Consider the following 27,410-nt stretch of genomic DNA (forward strand, 5'->3'; position numbering starts at 1 on the left):
TGCTTTGAGCTCTCCCTGCTAAGCAGCTGGCTGCATGGCAGTGATCCCCCTTGAACTGGGACGCCTCCTCAAGGCTGAGAAACACCTTAACAGCTGCAGATCTTTGGTAAGTGACCGATACTGTGCATAACTAGTATCACAGGGCATTAAGTTCTTGTACTGGTAAATCTGAATCTTTATTATTAACCTCTGTGCAGTAAGTAGTAAGTTGAACCTTGCCATTGGACTTTGTTAAGCTTCATTTTTACAGTATTGTATTTCAATAAACCATTTTTTGCTACTAACTTTAGCAGTGATTCTTTAGACAGTTTAAATCTTATCCATGACACTCTGCACCAGCCAACCTGTACCTTTGCTCTGTTCTGAGGCACGGAGTCAAGAGGAGAGAGCTTCTGTCCCTATGTCCTATTACCTGTAGTGCTTAGGGAACAAACCACAGATACATATTTTTATACATATATATGTAGCTTAATATTTTGTGAGGTCCTAGGCCCTGCCATTGTATATTACCTGCCAGCTATTGCCAAAAAGACCCCTAATTAAATGAACCTATGCTGTGGTTAGGTCAGAAATACCTATGAATAAATTAGGATTTTATGGAAAATCCCAAATCTATCACAACACTGAAATCCACCAGATCATGGCTCAGTCTTCTAAGAAATGGTGGAAGTCTGAGCTGAAATGGCAAATTATATTACACAAAAATATTTGCCATGCAAGAGCTTATTAAATCCTCCAGTGGCAGACTGTCAGATGAATTGACCTGATTTTCTGAGTCTTCTGCCTGATCTCCATTGTCCCATTGTACTCTTTTGAGCAGTTTGTTGTAAGAGTAAGCTGCATGCCAAAATCAGAAATACAGATTCCATGAAGATGTTAATAATTTGGTATCCTTTCAAGTTAAGGACATGATGAATTTTCCTTGCTAATTGTTTTCATATTAAAATGCCTTGTTATGGCCAAGAATTAGCACAAGTACGTTTGGGATAAGAGAATAAAAATAGGTCTTCATCTTGAAAGACATGTTTTGTGAGATCATAATAGTCTGACAAGATGCTTTTGTCTTGTTTTCACTCTGGTGACTAGAAGGCTTCTTGCGCAACTCTACCTGCAAACAGCTGAAAGACTCTGCATATAAAGAGAAGAACATCAGGGATGAATATTTTGGGCTGGCAGCCCCAAATTTCTTAAGATCATGATATATTCCTCACGCAGCATGTGACAGTTTTCCCATCTTCATATGTGAATCTTCACATAAAAGGAGAGCTGAAAAGGTTATCTTGTATATGTTATGCAATTCCAAGGTAAAAAATAGAAAGTCGACAACAAAGATAGAAACTGATAAAAACATGAAATGTCTTTTGTTTTCCTAATGCATTATGAGGATTACTATAGAAATTAATCAAGCAGGCAAAACTCACAGCTCTGAAAATAAAGCCAGTGGTTAGCAATTCTTGAAATATGAAACACAGAAAAATAGTGATTTTTTTTAAATGTAGACTCTCACTTCAGAACTTATCTAAAGCCCGAGCTCTCAGAATGGATTACTTTACCTTAACACTGCTAAATGCATTGCACTTGGTTATATTATTTGCAAAGAACAAGACTATCTGGGTTTTGTGTTCTTTCTAATAATCCTCTTAGTGTTTTAGAAGTTCTTGTTTTGAGGCGTCTGCAAGCTGTTATCTGTAGTCTTCGCTGATGATTACGTTGTTGATATTTAAGCTACTTCCTTCAGTGTTCCTGCTGCTGCCTGTACAGTGAAGGCAGCAATGGAAATTTGCCTCTTAACTTCTTCCCAGGCTTCACGTTGATTGGGTTTGTTTTTAATGTCAAACATGGCATCATAGATCCCTGGGAATGATTCTCCTGCGTACTTGTTATGGCTGCTTGGAGCGAAGATAACATGTCTGTAGGGAAGTTGAGGGGAAAAAAAAGCAAAACACAATAATATACTGTATTAGGAAAATAAAATATTATTTTCTATACAAATCTAAAATTTTTGACACTGAAGGGGTAAATAAATAGTATCATTGCAGCAATAGTGCCTATAGTCTGTTAAGCAAGAAAATAAAATGAGCTACATTATTCCACGTGAATGCAAGAACTCTGTAGCTAAGACTTGAGATAGAGTTGACTAAAGCATTCTTCTTTCTTTTTTTTTGGATGAAAGGGAAAGATTAAAAAAAAATAATAAGCAAGCCAGCACCTTTTCTCACAGATGTACACAGTCTTTGACAGATACAGGCACGCTTTAAGGCTTTTGACTGTTCTCAACAGATTTTTAACCAGAAGTCATGAGAGATTTAAGGACTGTAGATCTTACATTCTCTTTCTACACTTAATTTTTAGTGGAACTTTTTAGTGGAAAGATGACTGATCTGAATACAGAGTGGTTGGAATGACCAAAAAGCTAGGCTTGACTCAACTATTCTGCCTCTCAAACAAGATTTATTTCTTGAACTGGAAGAGAGAACTAGTGAATTCACTTCACGGCTGTTGGAGTACTGCCCTCTACGGTGTATTTTCTAGCATGGCTGTTCTGCTATGGCAGGTCAAATTTTAGATGCTTCAAGTATACCCTATTTCACTTTGAATCCCAACTTCCTTTACCGGTGAAATGACTTGAGCTGAGACAACAGACGAACTTTTTGATCTGTTTAGAAGCCCACTAAAATCAATGGAAATGGGTTTACTGACCAGAATAGGCTTAAAATAGGACTCCTACTCTGTACAGAGTATCTCACTGAAGTTTTCCCTAACGTTGTTTTTGCTTTTCAATCTTATTTGTCCTATTTAATCTAATTTTACTACGTTGAATAAAACCATTACAATTCCATCTAGAGACCTATAAATCATAAAGGAATTCTCATACAGTTCTTCAGCCATAATGTAAAAAATAAGTCTTTCTTACCTATAAAATGGCCTTCCAGGTAATCCAAGTGGATCAATGAAAGCCCTTTCTAGAAACATGAGCTGATCATTTAATGATCTGACAGCAAGTAGGCTAAAAGCAAAACAAGACAAGAACACGTTAGCTACAGAGTGTTTGGCCCACTTTCCTTCTGTGCCATAATGGATACAGCTGTGGATTTATGAAGGACAGTACATCTACAATGCTGAATTTCAAGTGTAGCCCACAGCAGACAGAGCATGACAGCTAACCTGCACAAGAGAATTATGCTGCTCTATACTGTGAGACAGCCTGGCTTATAACATGAAAGTCTCTTAAAGCTTTTCTTAAAGGCCAAGAAATACGGTAAAAGAAGAAAGCCTTTCAGGTATTTTCTCTCATGCTGCACTTTATTCCTGGACTTCCTTTTCATTAGGATGCTTGGACAAACCATTCTCTTCTTTTGTACAAAACCTCATTTTCTACAAAGCCAGCGAGCAGCAAATTACTTCAAATAAATCACATTTATTTCTATATGTAAAACTACAACATCTGAGAAACAGGAAACTTGTGATGTTAGAATCATCTTTTGAGTCATCCAAGAACTGTGTTTGTCTGATAGCAGATTGTAAATTCCCTTCAGCAGAGACCATCTGTTTCTGTGTGCTTTGAATAGCTCTGGGCATACTACTGATGCTTAATACAAGAACTGTGAAGAAGAATATACTGACTATATGTGGGTTTGGTAGTTTACATCTAAAGTAACTTCCTGTAGGCTTGCATAAGAAACAGTGTGGCTAGCAGGGCTAGGGAAGTGATTGTCCCCCTGTACTCGGCTCTGGTGAGGCCGCACCTCGAGTACTGTGTTCAGTTTTGGGCCCCTCACTACAAGAAGGACACGGAGGTGCTCGAGCGAGTCCAGTGAAGGGCAACGAAGCTGGTGAGGGGTCTGGAGAACAAGTCTTACGAGGAGCGGCTGAGGGAGCTGGGATTGTTCAGTCTGGAGGAGGCTCAGGGGCGACCTTATCGCTCTCTACAGTTACCTTAAAGGAGGCTGTAGCGAGGTGGGGGTTGGTCTGTTCTCCCACGTGCCTGGTGACAGGACGAGGGGGAATGGGCTAAAGTTGCGCCAGGGGAGGTTTAGGTTGGATATTAGGAAGAACTTCTTTACTGAAAAGGGTTGTTAGGCATTGGAATGGGCTGCCCAGGGAAGTGGTAGAGTCGCCATCCCTGGAGGTCTTTAAAAGACGTTTAGATGTAGAGCTTAGTGATATGGTTTAGTGGAGGACTTGTTAGTATTAGGTCAGAGGTTGGACTAGATGATCTTGGAGGTCTCTTCCAACCTAGATGATTCTGTGAAAAGCACTCACCAAGAAAAAGTGGTAAAATTGATATCACTGTAAGTCTGGAGTGATTCTACTACTGTGAATGAAATTGTTTCAAGTTTACATGGGTGTAAATGGAAAGTGAATCAGGTTAGCTGAATTAATGCTTATCTTTAGGCCCTCCATCAATGAAATTATTTTGAAGTGAACTTTATCAACTGCTAACGTGCTGTAGAATTCTGCAGGACATGTTATTTTCCACACTGGATCACAAAGGTTAACAGTATTTTGAAACTTCTACTATGTTTATTGATACACTTTTGTGATTCAGAAAAACAAATTGAAATTTACATGATAAATAAGTATGTAAGCTGTGATAACTGACAGAAGTTACAAAATCACAATAAAACAGAAAAGATCTGACAGTAGAGACAGAAGTTATGATTTGTAAATGGAGCATAAAACAGAAAACTAATTGTGTTCTAACTTAAAAGACAATTTTTCTGCTCATCCAAATTAGTGTTTTTCTAGTAACATGATGAAGTGTAAATGCTCTAGAAATATAAAGCTCACATAAATATCATATGTACCATATGCCGTAAATGTAATATTTTGCATATGAGATAATTGTTAATTTACTTATCTCAAAAGTTGCTGCCATTAAAAGGATGGCTTTTATTCTCATTTAGTCGTCCATAAGGGCAAGCATACAGCTAAATTATATTCTTCCCAATAAATGCAACATACACATATGTATATACAGAAGGAAGCATAGTTTCTAATTCTGGGCATGGCCTACAAAGAATGAATTAATGCAAGTGCAAATTATGGAATAGATGATATACAGAATTTTTGGAAAACTTGTCAAAAAGCTTGCCATGACTACATGCATGGTACAGATGTTTGTTTTTTTTTTTTCATTAAGTAGTATCAGTAACTTGAAAACTAGAGTGCTGGCAAACGAAGACTACAAGTCATCATTAGTTATTTAATGATAATCCAGTGACACAGTCCTAGGATGTGTCTGTACTTGGAGGAAGTGACACACCTGAGCTGGCTCTGCTCATGCTAACCAATAGTCTTGTCACATCCTGGTGCTGCTCCTGAGCAGAATTAACACTCATTAGCTTGGACACTTTTCAAAGCTAAAATAGCTAGATTCCCAGGCTCTGCAGTGCCTCTGATGTTCACTAGTTCAACAGTTCTATAGTTTGTTTCCTAGAGTAACAAGATCCTTAAAGACAAGAATCCATAAGGACTTCAAGGTTATTCAGGGGACTAAATGCAAGTGAAGACAATTCCCTCTGAGCCCAGAGGACTACATAGATTCAGCTGGAAGAAAAAACTTACTTATTGATATCTACGTGCTGCAGCCTGTCATGAAAGTTAGCAGCCACTTCTGTAAAATTCTTCACAGCTGAAAACAGAGCATCTGGTGGGAGCAAAAAGGAAGCATTTAACTTTAAATTCTGAAGGAACCATTTAACAAATCAAATTCTTCAAATTAAAACTGCTTATCTTTCACTGTGATCATGATCTGATCATTCTCGCTGAACAAAAATTAAGTAACCCCATATTCCGACATTAAAAACTATGTAATTCTGTGTGAAAACTTGCCTTGGAGACAATAGAAATCAGTATTTTTGGGAACACTGTTTAATATTTGATGCTTGAAGAATGTACAGAAGTACCAAAAACTAGAGCATGGATTGCCAGAACCAGACTGTTCAGGTAGCTGTGCAGTTTTATAGAGCCCAACAACCTGTGCTTTACTGTTATGTCGTGCCACACAAAAAGGAGTTTTGAGTGAGTGTGAGGGAAGGAGGGAGGGAGAGAGAAAAAGAAAGCGAGCGTGCATAGGCACATCTACTATATGTCGTTAGCAGTCCAGTCCTAAACAGAACAGTGTATAACGTTGCCCATAAAATGAATGCTTCTCAGCCAGCAGATGCATTGTGAATCTCTCTTACCCGAAACAAAATTCCATGCGCCAGCACAAGATCCCTACCGTAGCATGGGGATGAACCACTCCTGCCTGAACAAACCCTCAAACTACTCATGATGCTTAAAGTTGCCATCATGTGCCCATAAACTCATGTAACAGAGGTTCTGACTGGATATAAGGAGAAACTTTTTCACCCTAAGCACATGCAAGCACTGTTGTCCAGGGAGGTTGTGCAGTCTCTGTCCTCAGAGGTCTTCAAAACCAGACTGGACAAAGCTCTGAGCAACCTAGTCTGATCCCAGAGCTGACCCTGCCTTGGATAGGTTGACCTAGAGACCTCCTGAGACCCCTTCTAATCACAAGTATCCTACGATCACCGTTGAATTGTTCAGCACTATAAGCCACAAAGCAGTATTTTTGTAGGGACCAAGACAAAGGTATCGTGCCAGCAACACTGATGAAACATGCACAGGTAAAAGAACACGTGATGGGAACTGTTAGCTCTACGTGGTAAAGCAATGGCACACTATTGAAAAACACAGTCACATTTCAAATTATTTTAGGGTGTGGCTCTTGTATTATTTACCATTTGTACATCACAAGGCAAATACCAAGTCCTGACCAAGGCTTATACATTAAGATAAGGCACTGCTAGCACTAACAGAGGAATGTGATTACGGACCATACATACCAAAGGATACATTGTATGTTGCCAGTTGCTCTTCATGATTTCTTGACATATTATAGATGATATGAGCATAGTTGCTCACAGCTGACGCGTAATCTCTGCAGTCAAAAGGAAGCACAACAGAGTTGGCCAACTCAAACACCAGCCCTCCCCGTACCTGAGCTACTGTCAGATGATTCTTGAAAGTGGGATCATAAAACCTCTCCACAATTTCATAGGTCTCATAGACACTGTGGTAAACTGGATAGCTGCTATACTTTTCTACACTCTGAAACAAACAAAACCAAACAAAACCATTAATTTCTGACAGTGGTGGATACTTTAGGTTTGCTTGAAACCTTTGCTGTGGGATTCAAGGCACTGTAAAGTTAAATGTTCAGGTCACATGAATCATAGAATCATTAGGGTTGGAATCCGCTGTAGCCACTACATACAATCAAATGAGAAGAACTGTTCAGTGGTGGCTCTCCTAGACATCAACCTATGATGAGATGGTCACTCAGAGACATTAACCAGGTATAGGTCCTTAAGAAGGTAGCTAATAGCAGACACATAACTGTTAGTAGGCTGAATTAAGTTAAGGTTGCCGTTCCTCTCATTGCTTGGATCTCAACTGCCATTTCTGTTTATGTCTTTGGCTATGTCTTTTCAGAGGAAAAGATCACATTTAATAGATAGTTCCTTGAATGTTTCTCAGTTGGTCTCATTTTACAGCATGCTCCAGAGTCAAACTTATACTCTTCACAAAACATGAACCATTTTTGAATTTAAAGCTTTGTAAGCCACCCCAATTCATTCAGAAGCCATCAGAAGCCACCCATGCCTTCATCAGCCATAGGGAATTCTGAGCACATCCAGTTACTCTAAACAAAGGTCTCCTTCTCTTGTCTGATTGACACCAAGCTGACCATTCCCATTTATTAAATATTTGTGTTGTAGTAGCACAGAGTTCTAGTAATGAACACACTAATGAACACTCTGACACACTAAGCTGACTCCAAAAAGCTGACAGACTGAATGGCTCAATTACACAGTTGATATTATTCAGGCAGTTACATGGGAGATGTAATTACAAAGACACAGACTTACCCAGTTTTTACTGTAACGTGCTCTGCCTGAAGCGATGCCAAGACGTTGAAAAAAGACTTCAAAGTCATTGCCAGAACCCAATTTATTTATTCTTTTAACAAGAAAGAGGAAAACGCCTTGAGTGACAATACCCAAAATATATTTTTTAGTTTGTTTCTAAGTACTGTGATAGCTAATTTTCTCCAGTCACAGTCACTACGCAGTCTTTCCCTAGCACGCTCTTTCTGTCAATAACTGTGAATTGCCTGGACTCCAGCATTGCATGTACCTCCTACCAACAACTGTATTCTCAAAGTGACAGAGTCACTGGAGAGAAATCAAACACTCAAGGGGAGAATTTAACTCACTGTCTTTAATCATTGAGAAGACAGACCCAATGAACTCCTGTTAAACTTCCACTACCCCAGGCTCTAAGCTCAGAGAAAACAGAACAGTACCAGCACAACCCCATACATGAGATTCAGTAAAGGAACCCTGATAATTTTGAAGTAGAGTGTTTTAAGAACCTGCCTGGTATATTCCTCAGCCAAACTCAGAGGCCTTCCAGGAGACTGGAAACAAGTGCAAGGGTAGGTCTGCATTACCATCTTGTACTTCTGCCACTGGCTTGTGCACACCACCCTTATTTGTCTAAATCTCTATAAACTAAATCAACATTTTACTTTTCATACACAAAGACTCTTGTTCATGCTACAACAGCAAGTTCACGAAAATGTTGTAGAACACTGTACGAGCTGCAATCAACAAAATTCTGAAATCTATACCGGCTGAAAATACTCTTTCTTACAAGTGCCCAGTTTTTCAAGTGTATATATTTTTTAAAAACCCACACTTTACAATAAGTTCCAGCAAAGTTTTGATTTTCTTTTGTAACTGACCTGGGAACCTCTTTATATTCTCTTGACGGATTTTTTTTATACCAGCTCTCATAGAGAGATTTTCCTTCAAACCCCTCATCAGGACTTGGTATCTAGAAAATATGCATGGCAAAAGAAGACGAAGGGTACAATTTTAAATGTTACCAATCAGCAAAACTACAACCTGCCATAACTTGGCTATGGCCTAGGGAAATGAATAAGTAACACTCTTAAGTCCCTCAACCCTTCTGCATTTTCACTTTAACCTTTTATATGAACAGCATTTTTCAAAGGAATAAAAACAGGCAACTTTTTAGATGGAAAAAAAAAAAAAACAGAAGAAAAGCAAAACATTTCATATCAGTATTTACACTCTGGTATTTCTTTATGAGATTTTCAGTCATATAATCTAAATATTCAACATAAAAATCATTAAAAAAACTTCCTGTTTCAGTTTGGCAGGAAATTTCAAACAATTCTGTCTTGGGTTAACTCAAAATTGCTTCATCCTTGTTTTAGCTCACAAAAATTATTTCCATGGATGCAGTAGTGACCTTAGAAGGACAAAGTGTACAGTAGAAGTTGCTTCTATCATCATAGGTGCAACAGAGTTATACAAGTCATCATCATTATCAAGATCATTCCTATTGCTATTTTCAGAGTACTTCACAGATTATTGAGCAAAATAAACACTGTGTATTTATCTTTTTTATTGATTGGCAGTTAAGGTTTTATTGTCTTTATTAAGAATTATCAATAACTATATTTAATTTTTTATGTGTTTCTAAGAATTTCTCAAAAATAACAGTCAAAATAAAGCATGTTTGGCTATCTGGCCACAGAGCTGATTGTTTACAGAACAGCGTTAATGCTTTTTGCTACAGATTCATTTTGGATGGGGTTACACAGGACCTCCTTCCTGATTAGCATTCCCTTCAAACATCAGCTACCCAGCAAGTGTAGTAACACGCATTCATCAGCCTTTGTTGCTGTTTCCCAGCTCTGGGAAGTTATTCAACCATGTTTACTGGTATTTAGGTCAACATTTTAATGATAGCTCTTGGTGTCCAAACTGAGACTCTAATGACCTGATTTTCTGACAGTTCTGAACAACCGCATTTAGCACAAGTTACCATGGGAACTGCAGGTGATCAGCTTTTCTGCAGTTCTAGACAGAAATATCTGTAAATGGGCATCTAATTTTAACAGTTAAATTTTATTTGTTCTCTTGCAATTGCCAGAAAATTATTATACTGAGTTACTACCCTTCCCTTACTTTTATTGCAGACTAATGTCAGCTCCCAAGAGACAACAAAGTATTGACCTTGGAAAAGACAGATGGGTGAAGCAGACACAGCAGATGACGACAGATACAGTAAATTCACAGAATACACATAGCAGTTAAATGTATATTACATGTATATATATAAAATACACAGAAGATGAAATAAATGCTCATGCTTTGATGCAGCTGAACAGAAAAGAAACAAATAAAAAGCCCTTAGTATCAGCCTCTAAGACCCACTCTCAAAGCAAGGAACATCTTACATATAAGACGGAGATGCTATTTCCCGAGAAAGGTCCCCACCTTTTAATTTTATGTGCCACATAAATACGTGTGAGAGCATCATGGGCAGAGCCAATGAGTACCTAACAGGATCCATGGAAGATGAGCACATTGACCCAACCTGTCACATCATGTTACAAACAACACTTTAGCAACCCTAATGTCTTACCCTGCCTAAAGGGAGACAGACAGACTCTTCCACTACCACGGGCACCTGAGCTGTTGGACTGGGCAGCCACATTTGTGCTTGTCCTTGTTCCCTGGCTCATGGAATTTCTTTATTTCTCTGTTCTCAGAAGGAGAACTTTCACATGAAGAGATAAAAAATCAGGAATAGCCAATAATTTAAAGGTATACATTTGAAATCCATTTGCCACTCCTGGGAAAAAAGCTGTTGACTTAAAGAAGGTGACTGCAGTTAGAAAAGAAAGCAACACCTGACATCATATTTTATGCACAGAGCCCCAGCCAGTGAGTGAGTACTGAACATTCTGGCTAAAAAATTCAAGCAATATTACCTCTTTGGTCACACTGTACACTAGTTTGTACATCAGTGGCGTGCAATCCACTCTTAGTGTGTAGTTTCCTGAAAAATAGGAAAAATTATTTGTATGAAGAAGCAAGTTCAACTCAGCTGAACCTTTGTGCCATTATTTGTTGATAAGGGACTAGAGAGTTACATGTGCTACAAGGAACAAGCTGATTCTCCTTGCATAAGGGTTCTCCTCCTGTGATCTAGTTAATGCATTTGTATTAATTAGGACGAATTACAGCCCACCTTTTGAGGCAACTCTCAGAGCTTTTCCTATGTCCCTATGTTGATTACATACATTATGAGAGCGGATGCAGACTCAAGAGTTGCTATAAAACTGCTGACAGAGGCACAACACTTGTCCCTCCCCATGATTTCCCAAATAGTTCAGCTGCTGTAAACATCTTCCCTGAAGCAACAGGAATACCTGAAGGATACTTTATGATTCTGGGACAGTTTCTTTCCTTATCTCCTCCTGGACTAAGGCAACAACATTATCATGTTGGAGCTTTCATAGATCTCCAAGTTAAACTGCCTCCTGGTCACCTGTATATACCACCACTACTAGAAAACACAAATCGAAACAATATACCTTCAATAGAGGAATCTGCATTGATATAAGCTACTCCGCGTGCTTGCAATAGTTTGGCATTTTCCTATGAGGAAAAGAGAAAGAAGATGTTGATGAACTTTTTCTCCCAGAACGATTTTCCCACCCCCAGAACTAACAGCTGTTTCTGGGAAAGACATCATATAACCTACTGCAATGAGCCCTGGTAGTTCCTAAGTGCAACAAAGAGAGAGAGCAAGGGAAAGAGGGAGTGCTTCTTTCTGGCACAGATTTCTCAAAGATCTGCCACTGTGAAAATTTCTCTTTTAACACTGTCAGTTTACCTCAGCCCATTCTGTCGATCCTAACAAGCCAAATTCCTCTGCATCCCAGCTTGCAAATATCACTGTTCTCCTTGGCCTCCATCCTGCAATAAAAGACCATGAAAAGTGTGTTACAGAAATAAAGACAGCTTGTGTCACTTGGGGGTGTGTGCGTGTCATCTTTTATCCTGATTTGTGGAAAAAGAGGTGTGTTTAAGGAACTTTAAAAGCTTCCTTACTAATCTAATAATGCCTTGCTAATTTTTTTTTAGCAATCTATTGCTTCAATATGATGATAAAAATGTATGCTTGCTCTTCTCTCAACAAAAATTTCTAAAATTTAACTCTGAACAAGAAAAAATAATGTGCATATGCATAAATGCTTGAAAGAAAGCTTTTCTTTTTGCTCAATTCAACTTAGTGCAGATTTTAAAATGTCTACTTTTTAAGAAAAGTGTGTTTAGCAAATTTTCATATCTATTACTGAATTTCTTTGACCTGTTTCCCAAATACCAGATTTCAATACCTACAGAATTCCTTGTAACTTTCAAAGCAAAGACCTTTCTCTTGAAGTTCTGCATTTAAACCCAGGCCAAATGGCACAGGCTCTATTGCCTTGCCTCTGTGTCTCTGCCCAAAGTTTGAGGCTACTAGAACCTTTCAGTCTTTGCTACCTTTCAACTTTTTTTTTTTTGATTTATTTTCAACTTGCATTCTAAGGAGAGTTTCCCTTGATTCCCCTGACATACAATAACTTCAAGGGAATGGGAAGAAAACTGAATGCTAATAGGTTTTAAGCGCAGTGGGTAGGCAAAGAAAGTTCCTATAGCACAGTATTTGAGTTGTGTCAAAGCTTATTTCCATGGGATGTCAGGGAGGGTAACAGCATTTGCTCTGACAACAGCAGAAATTTGGCACAGCTCACATTCTTTTCCTATTGTAATGTAACTGTGTTTGAGGTATTTTTAACCATTACCTCCTATACTATGCTTGCACAGCTCATTCTTTGCATTGCACAGACTTTATTCGTCCTTGAGTCTTTCTCCAAACTAGAGTCAAGCGATCAGAAGACTCCCAATGCTGCCCTGCTGAAGAGTTGTTGGTAAGACCACCATGGTACCAGTTTTGTAGGACCACTGAAACATCCGGTATGATCAGCACCAAATACACAGCAATCAGTTGTATCTGAACGTCTCACTTATTTTATCCTCACATCTTCCACTTTGTGTTTTGTTTTCTTTCAGATGTATTTTCTCTTGAGTAGAAATAATTCAGAAATACTGATGGGTTGTAACTGGAACTAGTTAACAGCTGCAGAGCAGTGTGCTTATCTGAGAGATCAGAGAGATACACGTTTACTTTTAAGCACATGCTGCAATCCCAGCCATATCAATGGGCACTGTTGACAGCAGTGGTTTTAGTGTGCTTTAGTATTTCATTACAATTACCTTCCTTTTTCAGTTTTCCAAAGCTCCTCACAATCTCATGAACCACAGCTGCTCCACTCTGAGGATCAATACCACCAAACACCCACGAGTCACGGTGGCCTCCCAGGATAACATATCTGTCTAGAGAAACAGGGAAGTCTACTTAGAAAAAAAAAATCCATAGTGCTGTTAGTTGGAAGTAATTTTTAGTTTTCCATGTAAATGTGTAAGCATCAGGTAACAAAGCTTACTAGTTTATCATACATTTAATGGAAAGGCAAAAGACATTTTAAATCTCCAAAGACATTTTTCTGCATTTTCAACAAGTGTTAAAAAAATTGTCAAGCACAGTAATTCAATCCCATATACGTAAAATCTCCTAAATTCTACTATTCTACTTCTACTATTAGAAATACTGTGCCTTTCCTCTGAAGACAGAACCGTTTTTTCACATTTTACAATACTGTGTTTCGTGGTGAAGTTGACCAACTAATCATTTTTGTACAGCATGACAACTCACAACATTAAAGTGTGTATTTCTCTGGGTATATATATTACCAATCACAAAAAGGAATGCCTACAATCAGGATGGAAATGTGATTAATATGATCCAAGTCAGACTAGATCTACGTGATACCACAATATGGTTAACAATTTTGTTTCAGGCAACAGAGAAGTGCTGCAGTTACAGATGAAATGCTGTTATCATTCTAGGGATGTCTATATATCTGTTTTTTTTATAGTGTAAAGATCTCACTGGCTACAGGAGACTGTAAGACAGGCAATAAATTAATAGTGGTGGAAATGATGTGTTCAGATGGAATGCAAAATCTTTCAGGACTTGTACTATTATACCCCATTTCCATTTGTTTTTGAACTCATATGATTGATAATACTGTTTCTCCATTAGTAGGGAAAAATATCCACTTAAGAGTATTCTTTCAGTTGCAAAATTACCTGCCTGAAGCAAAATATTTCTGTCTAGGGTATGACTTCCCCTTGAAAAATCAGCATGTATAGTGAAAGTGCTGACATACTCCGAGACATAGGAAATCTGCTGCAGTAAATATTTCAACACAAAGGATCACACAGTCCAGTATTTCAGAGAAAATTATCTTCCTCATTTCCCCTAACTCTGAAGTGTGGGTAGAAGTCATTGCACACTCACATTACACTGAAGACAAACGATTTTACCTGGTTCAACTGTGCCTCTGATGGTACCAATCACATTGTAAATCCTTGTTACTTTGTTGTTGCTATGAATGTGCATTTTCACCTTTCTAGTGCATTAGGAAGAAAATCCAAACAGAATATCCACCAGATTAGATATTAAAACATCAACACCTTCAAAAACTGTACAATATAAAGTGTAATGAAAAGATTTCGGCTAAATTTACCCACTGTTAAACCAAAGTAAATCTGAAAATATTTCAGTGTAAATTTTTTTTTTTCAGATTTATACTTGTGCTATTGAGAACAAACAGCATTTGGCTCTTGAAATGTGTGATGTCAGTAGGATTTATATGGATAACGATTTCAAGAGGTCCAAATTCTTTTTTTCTTTTTTTTCTTTTTTTTTTTTTGCTAGGAGCTAGTTCTTAAATTTGATAGAGTGAAAGAAAAATGAATACTATCTAATATTAAGAAGGTAAATAGTTGAATCGAATCTCAAGGTTGGTATAAATCAGAACCAACTCCAACACAGTCAATGTGATCATACTGATGTGACACCTCAGACACCACAAAAATCAGACAGCCTGAGCTGTGTCAGAGACTTTGTTTATCCACTACACAGTTGAAGGTGCAACAACTCATCCTCAAGGGTTGCCTTTTTTAATTTTTTTTTTTCAGGAAGAATTTTTCACACGGTTTGACTAAGACAGAGAGAAAAGGTCAAATGTTTCATATTGAAGTCAACAAAACAATGCAGCCAATAGTGAAATACCTGGACTTAATCCTAAACTGTAATTACTAAATCAGTTTAAATACAAATCTAAAGCAATAAAAATGACACTGCACTTAAAGCATTTATTTCTGGAAAACTTAGCATGTAGTTTATAATGTTTTAGATACGGCAATTGGTAAAATCAAAAGCTGGACCCGCATGAATTTAAAAGACACAAATTCAGTTCTCTGAAAAGTAACCACTCTAATTAAATAGTTTGTTTGAAAAGCTAGATGTTTTCCAAGTGAACCTGGCTCAAGATTAGCTTGAAACTAAAGCAATTCGGTCATATCCACCCAATTAGATGAAAATCTGCTGCAGCTTCGCACTGAGAGCTTTTCATCCCAGAAAATGGTCAGAATCAAAGGAATGATGCAAATAACCCCAACTATTCTACTTTTCATCAAATTCTCTACCTATATTTCTCTGATCTCAAACAAGTTCCTTATGAAACAAAACTGACCTTGTAGAATAATTTGATGTGAAACCAGGACCAACGTTGTAAGACACATTCAAATTGCCTTTCCAGCTACTATGTGGTGGTGCAGATCCTCCCATATTCCTATTATGAAAAAAAAAAAAAAGTATTACCATTATTAGTTATAGTCATCTTACAAGAACACCAAAGACAAATGAGGAACCAGAACCACATTTTGCTAATTTTGTTAAGTCCCATACAAATGTAGACCACAGTGATGGGTCACAGTCTTAAACATTTTGTACTATAAGCTTTCACAGGGATTAATCTGTATTTTTAGCTACATTAATGTTAGTAAATAACATAGAGGAATTCTCCGGCACTCTGAGGTCAGCTTGGAACAGTCTACAGCTGTCCTGGAAAGCAGTCTTTGCTTGCAAGGGTTTTGCAAGCAAACTGCCTCTTGAAAACGGCCCATTTCTACTGTCTTGAACTGCATTTACAGTTTATTCAGGAGTGAGTTATTTGGGCCATTCTAACAGTTTAACAGGACAGGCAGCTGTCTTTCAGTGCCTGCCTCTAGACATTTTTTAGTATGTTAGCATAGACAGAGTTGATGTGATTTAAGATGTCTAAAATTGAAGAAATATAACGAGTTCAAGTCATCTTTTCGTGTTCCAAGGTGAATATACAAGGACGATGCTGCACCTGCTAACTCAATTGCATCTTAGTTTTTTCAATTTATTTGGTTTGGTAAGATAATTATGAATTTTAATACCATCCTCTGGAAAGCTGGTAGCCTGTCTTCATGTCACTTGCATACTTAGTATATAAAGTAGTGAAACATATATGTCTGCTAAATCTCCTGTGACACTTCCTTTTTTCCAGTATCGTTATATTGGTTTGCTAGCATCATTTCATATTTATGCAACATAATACAAAAGATGAAAGAAAGCTTGATAGAACTGACAACAGAGTGCAGATAATGTTCCATAAGAGATGCATGGTAAGAATTTACCTGGATAAATCAATGATTTTATTTTTGGTCTTTTTCACAAAGCAGGTACCATGGCAGCTCCACAAATCCTTGCCTTTACTCAAACTGAGAGTTATATTATAACTTCAGTATGCTTGATTGCTAATTGTTATAACTGCAGTTCATACTTGATGTGTTACAAAGGACCCTTTCTAAATCCCTTTGCACGTATCTGATACGCAGTAATAGGTAACAGAATGTCCACTTCCTACACAGAACCTAAGTACAAACATACTGTTTCAACAACTATAGTAGAAGCGAAGTGAAAAAGTCTTTTCCCTTTCTTTTCAAATACTCTTAACACTTTCACTAAACAGTCTGTTTAAAATTCCTCATGTGTACTAAATACTTACCGCAGTAATGACTCAGCATCATGATAGCCAATGGGATGAACTGGAATTTTTGGGAGACCTACACCACTGGCTTTGTCTAATCGGTAGGTGTATTCTGAAAGCAGAAGACAGGTATTTCCATGTTTACAACTTCCAGAAGGTATCTGTACAATTTACAGCATAAGAGTCAGGGATAATCATTTAAATTCGCTAGAAGTTGGGCTGACATTTCCTCAGTGACTTCCTTCTTCATGCTTCATCAACACATTTTCAGAGACACAATAAAAAAAAAAAATCTCCCACAGCATCTACAATTATGCATTCAGAACTGCCTGGAAATTTTAAAATAATTTCTTAGTTAGTGGTTTTTTTTTTTTGCACTGAAATGGTTTTGGATAGAAGTGTTTCTCTCCATTGAAGGAACTTCAGAAAAAGCCAGAGAGAAACTACAAGAACAAAAAGGGACCCCATATCCTGATGCTTGGAACACTGAGCTGGGAACTTAAGCATTTGCCAGAGAGATGTAGACATAATTTTATATACTAGGCTACTAGTATTCTGTTTTGCTGATTTTTGTGGACAAAATGAGATCCAGGTTTTGTTTGGACACAGCTAAAATACAAATGATGTTTTTTTTCTACAAACCAGGATATTAATTTTCACAATGTGTACAACCATTGACGTTTAGAAGCCATTTCTCTAGCAGGTATGGAAAAGAATGGAGTTTCCTCATACTACCTACAGCACTGTACTCCCCTCCCTATACCCTACAGCATTCACAGGAACCCTTATTGAGGGGGCAGACAGGGATTCATCTGTAAGATCACCAACTCTAGCTTTTTTCTTTGCAACTGTACAGAAAACAGATGAATTTCTAGTGCCACAATAACTTCCAGCACCAGTTTAGAAAGTACTTGATGGTCCAGGGTACAGATATCTCACCTTTTGCAGGATAGCCTGGTGTCAGAGGATCCCCAGCTCCATTCAGGTTTAACACATTTCCACGCTGGGCTCCGCCGCCTGGAAGGTTCCAGCCGTTTGGATAGGGATCTACTCCTGAGGCACAGTAGTCAGCAGGGTCTGAGTACAGAATAACTCCCTTGGCACCTGCCAATTCAGCATTCCTCACCTGCAAAGCACATCTCTGGTTCCTATCCAGACCTTTACAGTTTGACACAAATGTTCAAGGGGCAAAAGAAAGTATTAAAAATTACAGTGATTATAGCTCAAGGCCTTTTACATAGCTTGGGCTAAGTAAAGGTCCCATAATTGTCTCATATCATAAAATTTCCTGAAAATGCTTATATAGATATGTATTATTGTTGTATATATATAGATATCAGGTATCAACTCTTCTGTGTCAATGAGGGCATTTCACTTCCAAACCAAAGAACAACTGCCACTCCCTCTAGATACTAGTAACTCTGATGTGTTTGTATTTCATTTTAATAAATGATTCATAGACAGTGATACCTTCTTTAGTCTCTTCCATTCAGATAGCATCTTGAAGAGTGGTAACCTTTAAAAATTTAGCGAAATTATTACCTGATCCAGACTAAGAGTCAAGTGTCACTTTTCACTGGTGAAAATGGCATATATGTAAAGCAGTGAGTTATCCACTTAAAGCTTGCAGAAGATCAGTCAAGAGTGTTCATTAAGATTTGGCATTCCACTGAAGAGATTCAGTGTTTGACACTGAAGTAATCAAGAAATTCAAAATATAGCCCTGCCCAAGTTATGGTCAAATTATTTTTCATACAAGAGCCAAATACGCTTACAAGAGACTGTCTCTTTACAACCCTTTTGAGGAAATGACTTGTGTGTAACTGAAGTACGCACATGGTTATGTCCTCTCCTGTCAGGCCACGGAAATCTGCAGAAAACTGTAATTTAAAAATGTTCACGTGATAGGGACATGGAATTAATAAATACAGAATTTAAAATAACCTCCATGTAGATCTGCCTCTGCCTAGTGTACAGAAACCATTATCAACAACCACAGCACAGATATCTTAAAGTATATCTGAACTAACAGGAAAAAACAGTTTAGTTCACAGAGTGTATTACCCAAGCTTATTAGTTACATTTTGGAAAAAAATATAGTATGCAGATAAATACTAAAATATTTAACATTTTCCAACTTAATTACATTTATCCTTTAGATGTATTATATACACATCAAATAAGTATTTTGTATTTCCTAATGAAGAATCAACTTTGAATGCACCTCTATGGAAAACTCAGTTGCACTAAAGGCTCCAGAAGACCTTAGTAACGAGTTCCAGTCTCTTGAAATCAACCAAAGGACAGCGAAAGTAACATTCTTACATAGAGTCATTACCTTATTTCCTCTGAAGATCTTCCCATATCTGGCAATAACAATCTTTCCTGTACAGTTAATTCCCATTTCACGTTCTAGCTTAAAGAAGTCTTCTGTGCGGCCATAATTCACGTAGACCAAGTCACCCTGATAGAAAGGGGCAGAATTTGAAACAAGAATGTCAGTGAACGTATCAGGAAGGTGTGATCTAGGAAGAGAATAAGCTGGGAACAATGGGCTCCAGGACAGGCTCTTGTATGAATTCTTCTTTGATCCTAAGACAATTAGATAGGTAAGTGGCTCCTAATAGACTCACACCATCAAAAGCTGTGTGACCTCAGCCTCTATGGAGAATATAAGATGTGACTGAATCAGCAACTGAGATTAAATGCTCAGAGGATGGCCCTTACTTCTCTTCATAGTCTGTTTAAGCTGTAAGCAGTCTTGGACAGCCGGAGGTATTTTGGATCCAGACATCGCAGTAAATAGTAATTGCATCCTATGCGCTAGAATCACACACCAACTATTGTATAACATGTTTGAAACACAGTCACGAATACTTTATTTATGTGTAACTTATTTATTTTGATTGTCAATCACCTGGAACTTCTACTGTATTGTTTAATCTCTGTCAATTTCTGAAACTACATTCAAAGGTACTTACTTGGAGATTCTGTCATTCTTTGATACATTGCACAGGAGATCAGGCTTCCCTAAGGAAATTCATTTAACATTTCTGAAAATTCTTCATCTTTAACTTTCATTAAAAGGACTAAGAACTACACCAATGGTATCAATGTCTCAACGGAGCACTGCAACGATTTAATTTCCTAGTAATGTGATAAAATCCCTCAAGTTTGTAGAGCCTCCCCTTAAAAAATATTACAAAATACAAGCTATGAGTATGTAGTGTGGACTCATAAAATGCCTTGTCTGGTCTCTTTCAGCTTAGTTAGAGGTCTCAAGCACACATCTTATCTCTGACCATCATTACCTAGATGGGGGTACTTTTGCAGTCACTTAAAAAGGAAGGAAGGAACAGAAACTAATACTGCTGTTTAAGAATGCGACTTCACCACTTTGTACGTTTTTTGCTAAAAAAATCTATTAAAAGACACTTCTGCTCAAAGTTTTTTTTTTCCTCTGTTTATTGGGATCTAATAGAAATACACCACACAGCACAAAAATGCATTATGACAATTTGTATCTGAGCCCAGGATATATTCCATCTACCATTTACTGAGAACCAGAAATGAGTAGCAGCTATTTCTACATCTCTGCAGGGTCTCACTCTAACTGGCAAGTAGCTACTATCCTACTGTGCCAGTATTTAACCTTCAAAACACAGTCACTACCACTTATTTTTAAAGAGCAACTGCAGGAAACTGTAATGGTGCCCAATGGTATTTCCACAACTCCCTGATTAGAGCACTCACTCAGGAAATACGAGAGCTGAGCTCCTGGTCTCTCAGTATGAAGAACTTTGATCCATTTCTCCCACTTTCCAGAAAAGTGTCCTACTCATAAGACTGCCGTTACCCTGGCACGCAGGTACTGTACAGCCTTCTCCCTTCATTGAATTTGGACCTTTATGCAGGAATTGTTTGCAAAATTTGTGAGCACAAAGAAAACCTAAGACTGATGAATGCACTTAGCAAGTTCCAAATCTCTCTCTCCACAGCTTAGATCTGTTTAATAGAACGGCTTTTGACATAAAGTACAGAAACAGATCTGGGAAAACTCAGAAGAGCCCAAAACCCATGGAGCATTCCCACTGCTGAGCTATGTACACGCTCCCTCCTATGCTATTTGCAGTATAGATGCAGACTAGTGCTCACCAAAGAACATTATTGCTAACTGCACTAGCTAGGTACCTGGAGCTTTTGTCAAAGTACTATGCATTAAGGGAAACATAAGCAATGTATTTTGAAAAGATAATCTGTCTTTTAGGTATTGTTTCTTTCAGAAGCAACGTTCTCACATTTAATTAAAATAAAATCATTTTCCAAAGAAGGAAGCTGCAGCTTTTTAAACTTGTTTTTACTATTTCTCATATCACATCAATTACCGTAGCTCTCAAGAAACCAAATAAAGCAGTGAAGTTATTCTGTCTTTTTTGGGGGATATTATGTTAAGATACAAAGTCAGAATCCATGAATGTGACCTTATATTACATTCCAAAATTCCCACAGCAATTCTTGAAATGCTCAAAGCTCTCATATCCTAAGGGAGAGTCTATCCGTCTGGTTCTCCAGCTTCCTTTGAGTATCTGAGGCAAATGAATCCAGGATATCTTTTGTCTTCTGGACTTGCACAGCTTATTAACAAACTTCAGAAAGTATAAGAATTTAATACTGGGCTGTATGATGACTAAAGGCATTGTTATCAGGTTTCAAAGTCACATCCAACTTTATAGCAGAGCTTGGACCAGATGATCTCCAGAGGGCCCTGACAACCTACATTATCCTATGTATAGGCAGGAAAGATACTGCAAACAAAAAATAATTTATATTCTTATAAATTAATAATTGAATCCACTAATGTTCATAGGATAGAAAAATCCTGTTACACAGGCCAGCTATATAAAAGAAAGCTCGTCAGCTGGTACCATCTGTACAAGATAGAAAGGATTAGTGTTAAGCTCAGATCACAGTGACACCTATTTCCACGAGCTAGAAGTGCTAGCAAAGGCCATTTTCACACTCACCGTAAACTTGCACAGTTATACCTGTGTGTGAGCCTTTGGAAAGCAGAATTTTGAAAATCATTTTTTTTCACCTGGCTACATAAATATAAGAGTCCTATTTGTTCACCAAAATGGAAAACAATGGTGTGTATTCACAGAATAATCAGGAAAAGCTTAAAGCAGCTGTCAACTTTAAAGATTTCTTTCCACATTTTTTCAGAACAAGGCAGAACAGTCCAATTTTAACTCCAACTAGAGAAAAAAAAATCACAGACATCAAAGCTAGCTCATCTTTCCCAAGGGTGATATGTCAGGTTCTGAACAAATAAAGCCTAAGATCCAGGAATTTCAGATTACTCTACTCCATTCAATGGTACTCTACACTATGCTACAGTATTCCATCTTTGTCTATTTCCATTTCCTATTTCTGTTATCTCTGTTTCTTTTACTATTTTATTTTACCTCAAGCACTCCTTGGGCTGAAAATGCACTGTAGGGTGGCACCACATCACTAACAGCCTCATACCCTGGAGGGGGAGGCTCTGATAATGATGTGTTGAAAATCTATTGGGAAAGAAGAAACAAAAATGTAAAACAGTCAACATGAAAAAGAAGTACTGTCTACATAGGCACATTTCACAGACATTTACAACTTAAAGGACACTAGTTTTATAACTCAGAATGAGGTGTGACCAAAACTTTAACAAGCACTGGGCATCACTTTCCATATGCAGGTTCAACGTGTGATCTCACAAATCCCATCTCCACTCTTTGCAGATAATCTCCTTTAAATGAACACAGGTTACTCTAAAGTGGTCTCATATAGCACATAACAGACGGTTAGATCATAACAAAAAAATTCATGCATTCTGCTCATCCCCAGAGCTTCTATGAACACTAGAGCTGCTCTGTAATGAACTGATTTTATTTCTGTCAGTCTCGAGGCATAAACTCTATAATCTTCAAGAAACTGAATCTAGCACAATCATCAATACTGTATAATGAATCAATACAAATAACGATGCTTACCATGGTCGATTTCCTCTTTCTTAATAAAAGAACAATTTTAAAACAATTGAATTACATAAAGTAATTCTAATAAATAATTCTCCTTTCATCCATGTATGTCCGTATGCTGCATGAAGTAGGATAATTATTAGTATTCTTAGCATACAGCTGAAGAAATAAAGATACAAATTTAGGGAAAAAAAATAAATAAACAGTAACCACTGATTTCCGTGAGCTTTTGATCAGGTGCAACACCATGAACAGAACAGAAGATGGCTTTCCCTCCCAGTCTTCCCAGGTATATGAAGGTGTTTTTTCCCTGGTTGCAAGAACAGATGTTTTCTGTACCTCATTTCCATACTCATCAATTACTGAGATGTAGTTGGGCTTAGTTTCATCAGGGTAAGAGAGCAAGACATCGTAATGAACCAACTGAACAGAATCCAAACCAAACGCCTTCCACTCAGCTTGGACTTGCTCTGCCAGATGCAGATTCTCCTTTGTTCCTGCGAGGTGAGGAAGCTGTGTAAAATTGCTAGAGAAAAAGAAGCAATTGGTCAGAATCAGGCGTTGCAGAACGTAATCAAAACCCTTTTTAGCCTAGCTGGAAAGAAACCCCCAGATAAGACCATACCGAAACTAAATTAAGACCCAGACTCTTCTGAATTTATGTATCTATTTATCTTACACATAACTTGAGGCAAAGGGTTTCAGTTTGTCACAGGTGTTTACATCTTGCTAGCAGTGTGGTTTAGCAAGAACGGCATAATGACATCAGCTGTGGGGTCTTGTCCTTGGTTTATTTCTTGTCTTCTGGGCAACCCTGGGCCAAACACTTCTGTGCAGAAGGAGACTGACCTTCCTTGTGAAGCGATAAAAGAATCAAGTATAATTACCTCCAGGTATTCAATTTAGAAATGTGCGTAATTACTCTGATCCCTGCGTTTAATTAGATGGATATTCTCCTTGGATTCCACTATTTTAATTAATTTTGGCATAAATACTGATTTATCTAAAAGTTCACTCTGAGCATGTCTTGTTGGCAAATAAGAGTTCACAGTGGCTTACAAACAAGGAACAGGAAAACTCAGCACCTTGTGACTTCAGAGACATCCAGATTCAGTAACAGTGAAAGATACCATGAGTGGTGAGCAACCCACTGCATGAAAAAAGAAAATTTGCTCAGACCACTGAGCAGGCCCAGTGGTGAACTGAGCTGAAGAATCTCCCAGCTGAATGAGGTTTGTCATCGTGTTCTCATCCTGTCATATGACCATGCCACCAACATGACACAGACGCACGTGTCACACCAGCTGCTGTTGATGAAGGAAACAGGTTCTTGGATAAGAAACAGGTATAAGGTTGGGAAAATTTTTCCTTCTTGCGTTCCAGTGAGCATTACTAAAACCAGCAAATAAAGCACTTACTTCAAAAGAACTATACACTTCTGCTTTTCGTACCAAATGCTGCCATGTTCTTCTGATAATGTCAACAGCTCGTATCAATACTATGCTAGAGAAGTCCCTGGTACTGTGAAGGCACCATTTTCTGGATAACATACTGAACCAACACCACGGTTATTTTTAAAGAGCCAATGGCTGTTTTCTTTAAGATTTAGAATATTTAAGTCTCAGGTTTTTATTACAATTTGAGTTATGCAATAACATTCTCCTGTATTATATTCCCATTTAACTGAATATTGTGTTTTTCTTCATTTCCTGTTCTAAGCTGTTGACTGCCTGCACGGGTAGTTCTGAGTAGTGACAAAGATCTGCTGTGTTTCGCCACAGAACTGGCTGCATGTCAGCAAATGCAATACAATGTTTACTGTTAGCATAGAGACAGGGAGCTTTGAGGGCAGAAAGTTCCTTTTACAGAGTTCTTTAGCAACAGTTGACATTGTAGGAGCCAAAACACAGGTTGACAACTGAAAAAAATCTTAAGTATTTGGTTTTCAATGTTTATATAGTCCAGTACGTGTCTATTATGTGGTAAAGAGAATGTACTTTCCAGCTAACTTATTTGCAAAAGTTTGTGGCAAGTGCACTTAAAATGAAATGTGTGGGGTTGCCACAATCTATAAACTGAAAATGTTTTTTTCTAGTAATTTGGTTTTGCAGCAAGAAAGAACTTCCTGCTATTTAATCAGGCTGGGAATAAACAGCACACCCAGTTCTATTGTCTACACCTAAAACCATTCATTTTAACAAATACTGCAGTCTTCTAATAGACAATGTTTACAAGATCCCTACAATAAACAAATAATAGTGCACCAAGTTCCTTGTAAAGCTTCCTAACTACATAAATTAAGAAATTAATTACAGTAATTAAACTACAGCATATTTTTAAAAGATCTGTATTGCCATCTTTCATTATTTGAATTTTCAGGAACAAGTGAACAGCTTTAAGATGTAATAAAAGAAACAGAGCCGTGCTAAAATCACCTAATTTAATTACTAGAAGATAGATGAGATTAATAAATTATTGGGGAAACATAGTCTTAAAAAGACCCTACAGCTTAAAAGGTGTTTGTTTTATTATCAACAGCTTAATGTACTTAGATGACTAACCTGTATCTACTATGGTTCTTCTAGCTATTCACCGTGCAGAGGGTGAAAGCTTGGAAACCTATCTTGCTTCATGAAAGTGAATACATGGTCAGAATGATGATTGATAATTAAATTAACATATATATTTGGTCGGAAAGTCAGAAGGGAGAATAACAATAAGGTATGAAGTTCTAATCTGTAGGAAGAACTGCAAACTCAAATACTAGTATGATTTTCTTCTATGTTGATGTGGCCCGCTATCTTCCATTGAATCTCTCCCAACTTAAGTTTAGTCATACAGCCTAATTCAAAATAAACATTTTTTCCATAAAAAACAATGTAAGGTAAACATTACTTTAGGCTGAAACAGGCCACACATAAGAGAAGGGGTCAACCTCTACATCACTGTACAAGCATTCACCAAAGGCTGAACAAGAACTTGGCCATTTTTAATTACTTTAAGTATTGAGATTACTGACAACAACTCAAGTGTTCTCAACACAGATAAGGCTGGAAGGAGCCGAGATGGACTGCACTCAGCTCACTGGAAAACATGATTAAACCTACGGCCAAAAAACCTGTACACCATGCTCTGTCTGGTGATATCTGTGAGCTGGTTCCTGCTTGTTTTTTTCTTTTTACCAATAAGCCTACACATTGCTTACAAAAGAAACTGCTTGATGTTTTCAGCCTTCATTTCAGCCATAAATGCCGCCTTCACCTCCCCATGAGGACTCGAAGATGTCTTCTCTTCCACAGGTTTTGCAAACCAGCCTACACAACACAGCAAAATACAACAGTAAAAACACCAGAACAATATCCTCATGACACACATAATTTTTCTTCAGTATCACCACAAGTATTTTGCTGCATATTTTACAGCTGTTTTTTATCATAGCACAGTCAAGCAGCCACAACCTGGTAATGTCAGTGGCAGTCCCACACCACAGCGAGACAACGTATTACCTAGGCACATATTGAGGGGAATAAAATACTGTATTATATCTATTTATCACAGTCATTTTACTGTAGATGCTGAGGAGTCCTATCTATCTTCCTTGAGCACCAGAACATCACGCTGTCAGTCACCTCAGAAAGGCAGCAGCTTTACAAAAACCCACAGAAACAGAGACCCTTTGTGAGGAACAGATGTCCTGTAACTATTTTTTCATTCTCTGGCTCTTTTTCTGGAATCGTTCCCTTACTTTAGCGGCGTTATCAGAGTAAGTGATGAGAGAAACACCTGTCTAGGAAGTTTTTGACATCTGTTTTTAAGCTGGGGGCTGTACGTGTTCAGTGCAAACGCAGCAGCCATTACACAGGTGGCACATCGGGGACACGGCGGGGAGCAGAGCAGGCAACAGGCTGGCACCACTCAGTCAGGACCTTTCCACCAACCCCAAGCACACTACAAAAGCCATTTCTCTTGCCTAACTACCGTATTTAAAATTAAATTATACAAGAACTAGCCAAAAAGGCACTCTGGACGGAAGACAGCCGCGCCTGCTGGGCAGATGGCGGCTCGGCCGGCTACGGATTCACCACGGGCACGGATCCCCCGGCTTCTGGAAGCCCTCCCAAACCTTCCCCCCCATCCGGCCGCTCCTCAGCCCGGCACCGAGCCCTCTCCCCCGGCTGGAAGCTCCAGGGGCGGCCGGGAGAGCCTCCCGACCCGCGGCGGGTGAGTCCGCACTGTACCGATGAGGAACCCGAGGAGGAAGAGCCCCACCGCTGCTCCCAGGGTGGCAGCCCAGAAGCGGCCGCTGGCTGCCCTGGGACCGGGGGGCTCCGAGAGGGTGCCGAGGGCCGTCCACATCGCTCCGGAGCCGCTCCCCGCCTCGCCCCGCAGCGGCCGCCCCGCCGGCCGAAGTCCCGCCGCTGGCCCGCCCCGCGGCGCCTTGGGGCGGGCGGGCCCCGGCC

General features: G+C 38.5%; 1 protein-coding gene across 3 annotated transcripts; it reads right to left on the reverse strand.

Annotated features, from left to right (window-relative positions):
• Positions 1–1,273: 1,273 nt before the first annotated feature.
• Positions 1,274–27,410, reverse strand: LOC308182588 (glutamate carboxypeptidase 2-like). 3 transcript variants are annotated; one of them, XM_080567463.1, is made up of 19 exons: positions 27,189–27,408; positions 26,156–26,264; positions 23,290–23,476; positions 22,396–22,497; positions 19,269–19,394; positions 17,870–18,056; positions 16,949–17,042; positions 15,605–15,703; positions 14,391–14,476; positions 13,218–13,337; positions 11,791–11,873; positions 11,489–11,552; positions 10,883–10,950; positions 8,819–8,910; positions 7,941–8,031; positions 6,855–7,119; positions 5,569–5,650; positions 2,915–3,007; positions 1,274–1,910 (listed from the first exon to the last, which is right to left on the reverse strand). In XM_080567463.1, exons 1-19 carry the CDS (start codon positions 27,304–27,306, stop codon positions 1,721–1,723), a joined length of 2,256 nt encoding a protein of 751 aa, XP_080423589.1. In that variant the 5' UTR covers positions 27,307–27,408; the 3' UTR covers positions 1,274–1,720. The 3 variants fall into 3 exon arrangements, with proteins under 3 accessions (XP_080423589.1, XP_080423591.1, XP_080423590.1); XM_080567465.1 differs by having other exon boundaries at positions 27,220–27,386; XM_080567464.1 differs by lacking the exons at positions 7,941–8,031; positions 8,819–8,910 and having other exon boundaries at positions 27,189–27,410.

This window comes from Anser brachyrhynchus, assembly GCF_964034855.1.
Source record: "Anser brachyrhynchus genome assembly, chromosome: 1".
NCBI lineage: Eukaryota > Metazoa > Chordata > Aves > Anseriformes > Anatidae > Anser > Anser brachyrhynchus.

Excerpts from the sequence above, each read along its gene's own strand:
- LOC308182588 (XM_080567463.1), bottom strand. The coding sequence starts at position 27,306 with ATGTGGACGGCCCTCGGCACCCTCTCGGAGCCCCCCGGTCCCAGGGCA. Across the intron at positions 8,911-10,882 it reads TGTACAGTGTGACCAAAGAG|ATACCAAGTCCTGATGAGGG; the intron begins GTAATATTGCTT and ends CATATTTTCTAG. Across the intron at positions 1,911-2,914 it reads CCTGGAAGGCCATTTTATAG|ACATGTTATCTTCGCTCCAA; the intron begins GTAAGAAAGACT and ends ACTTCCCTACAG.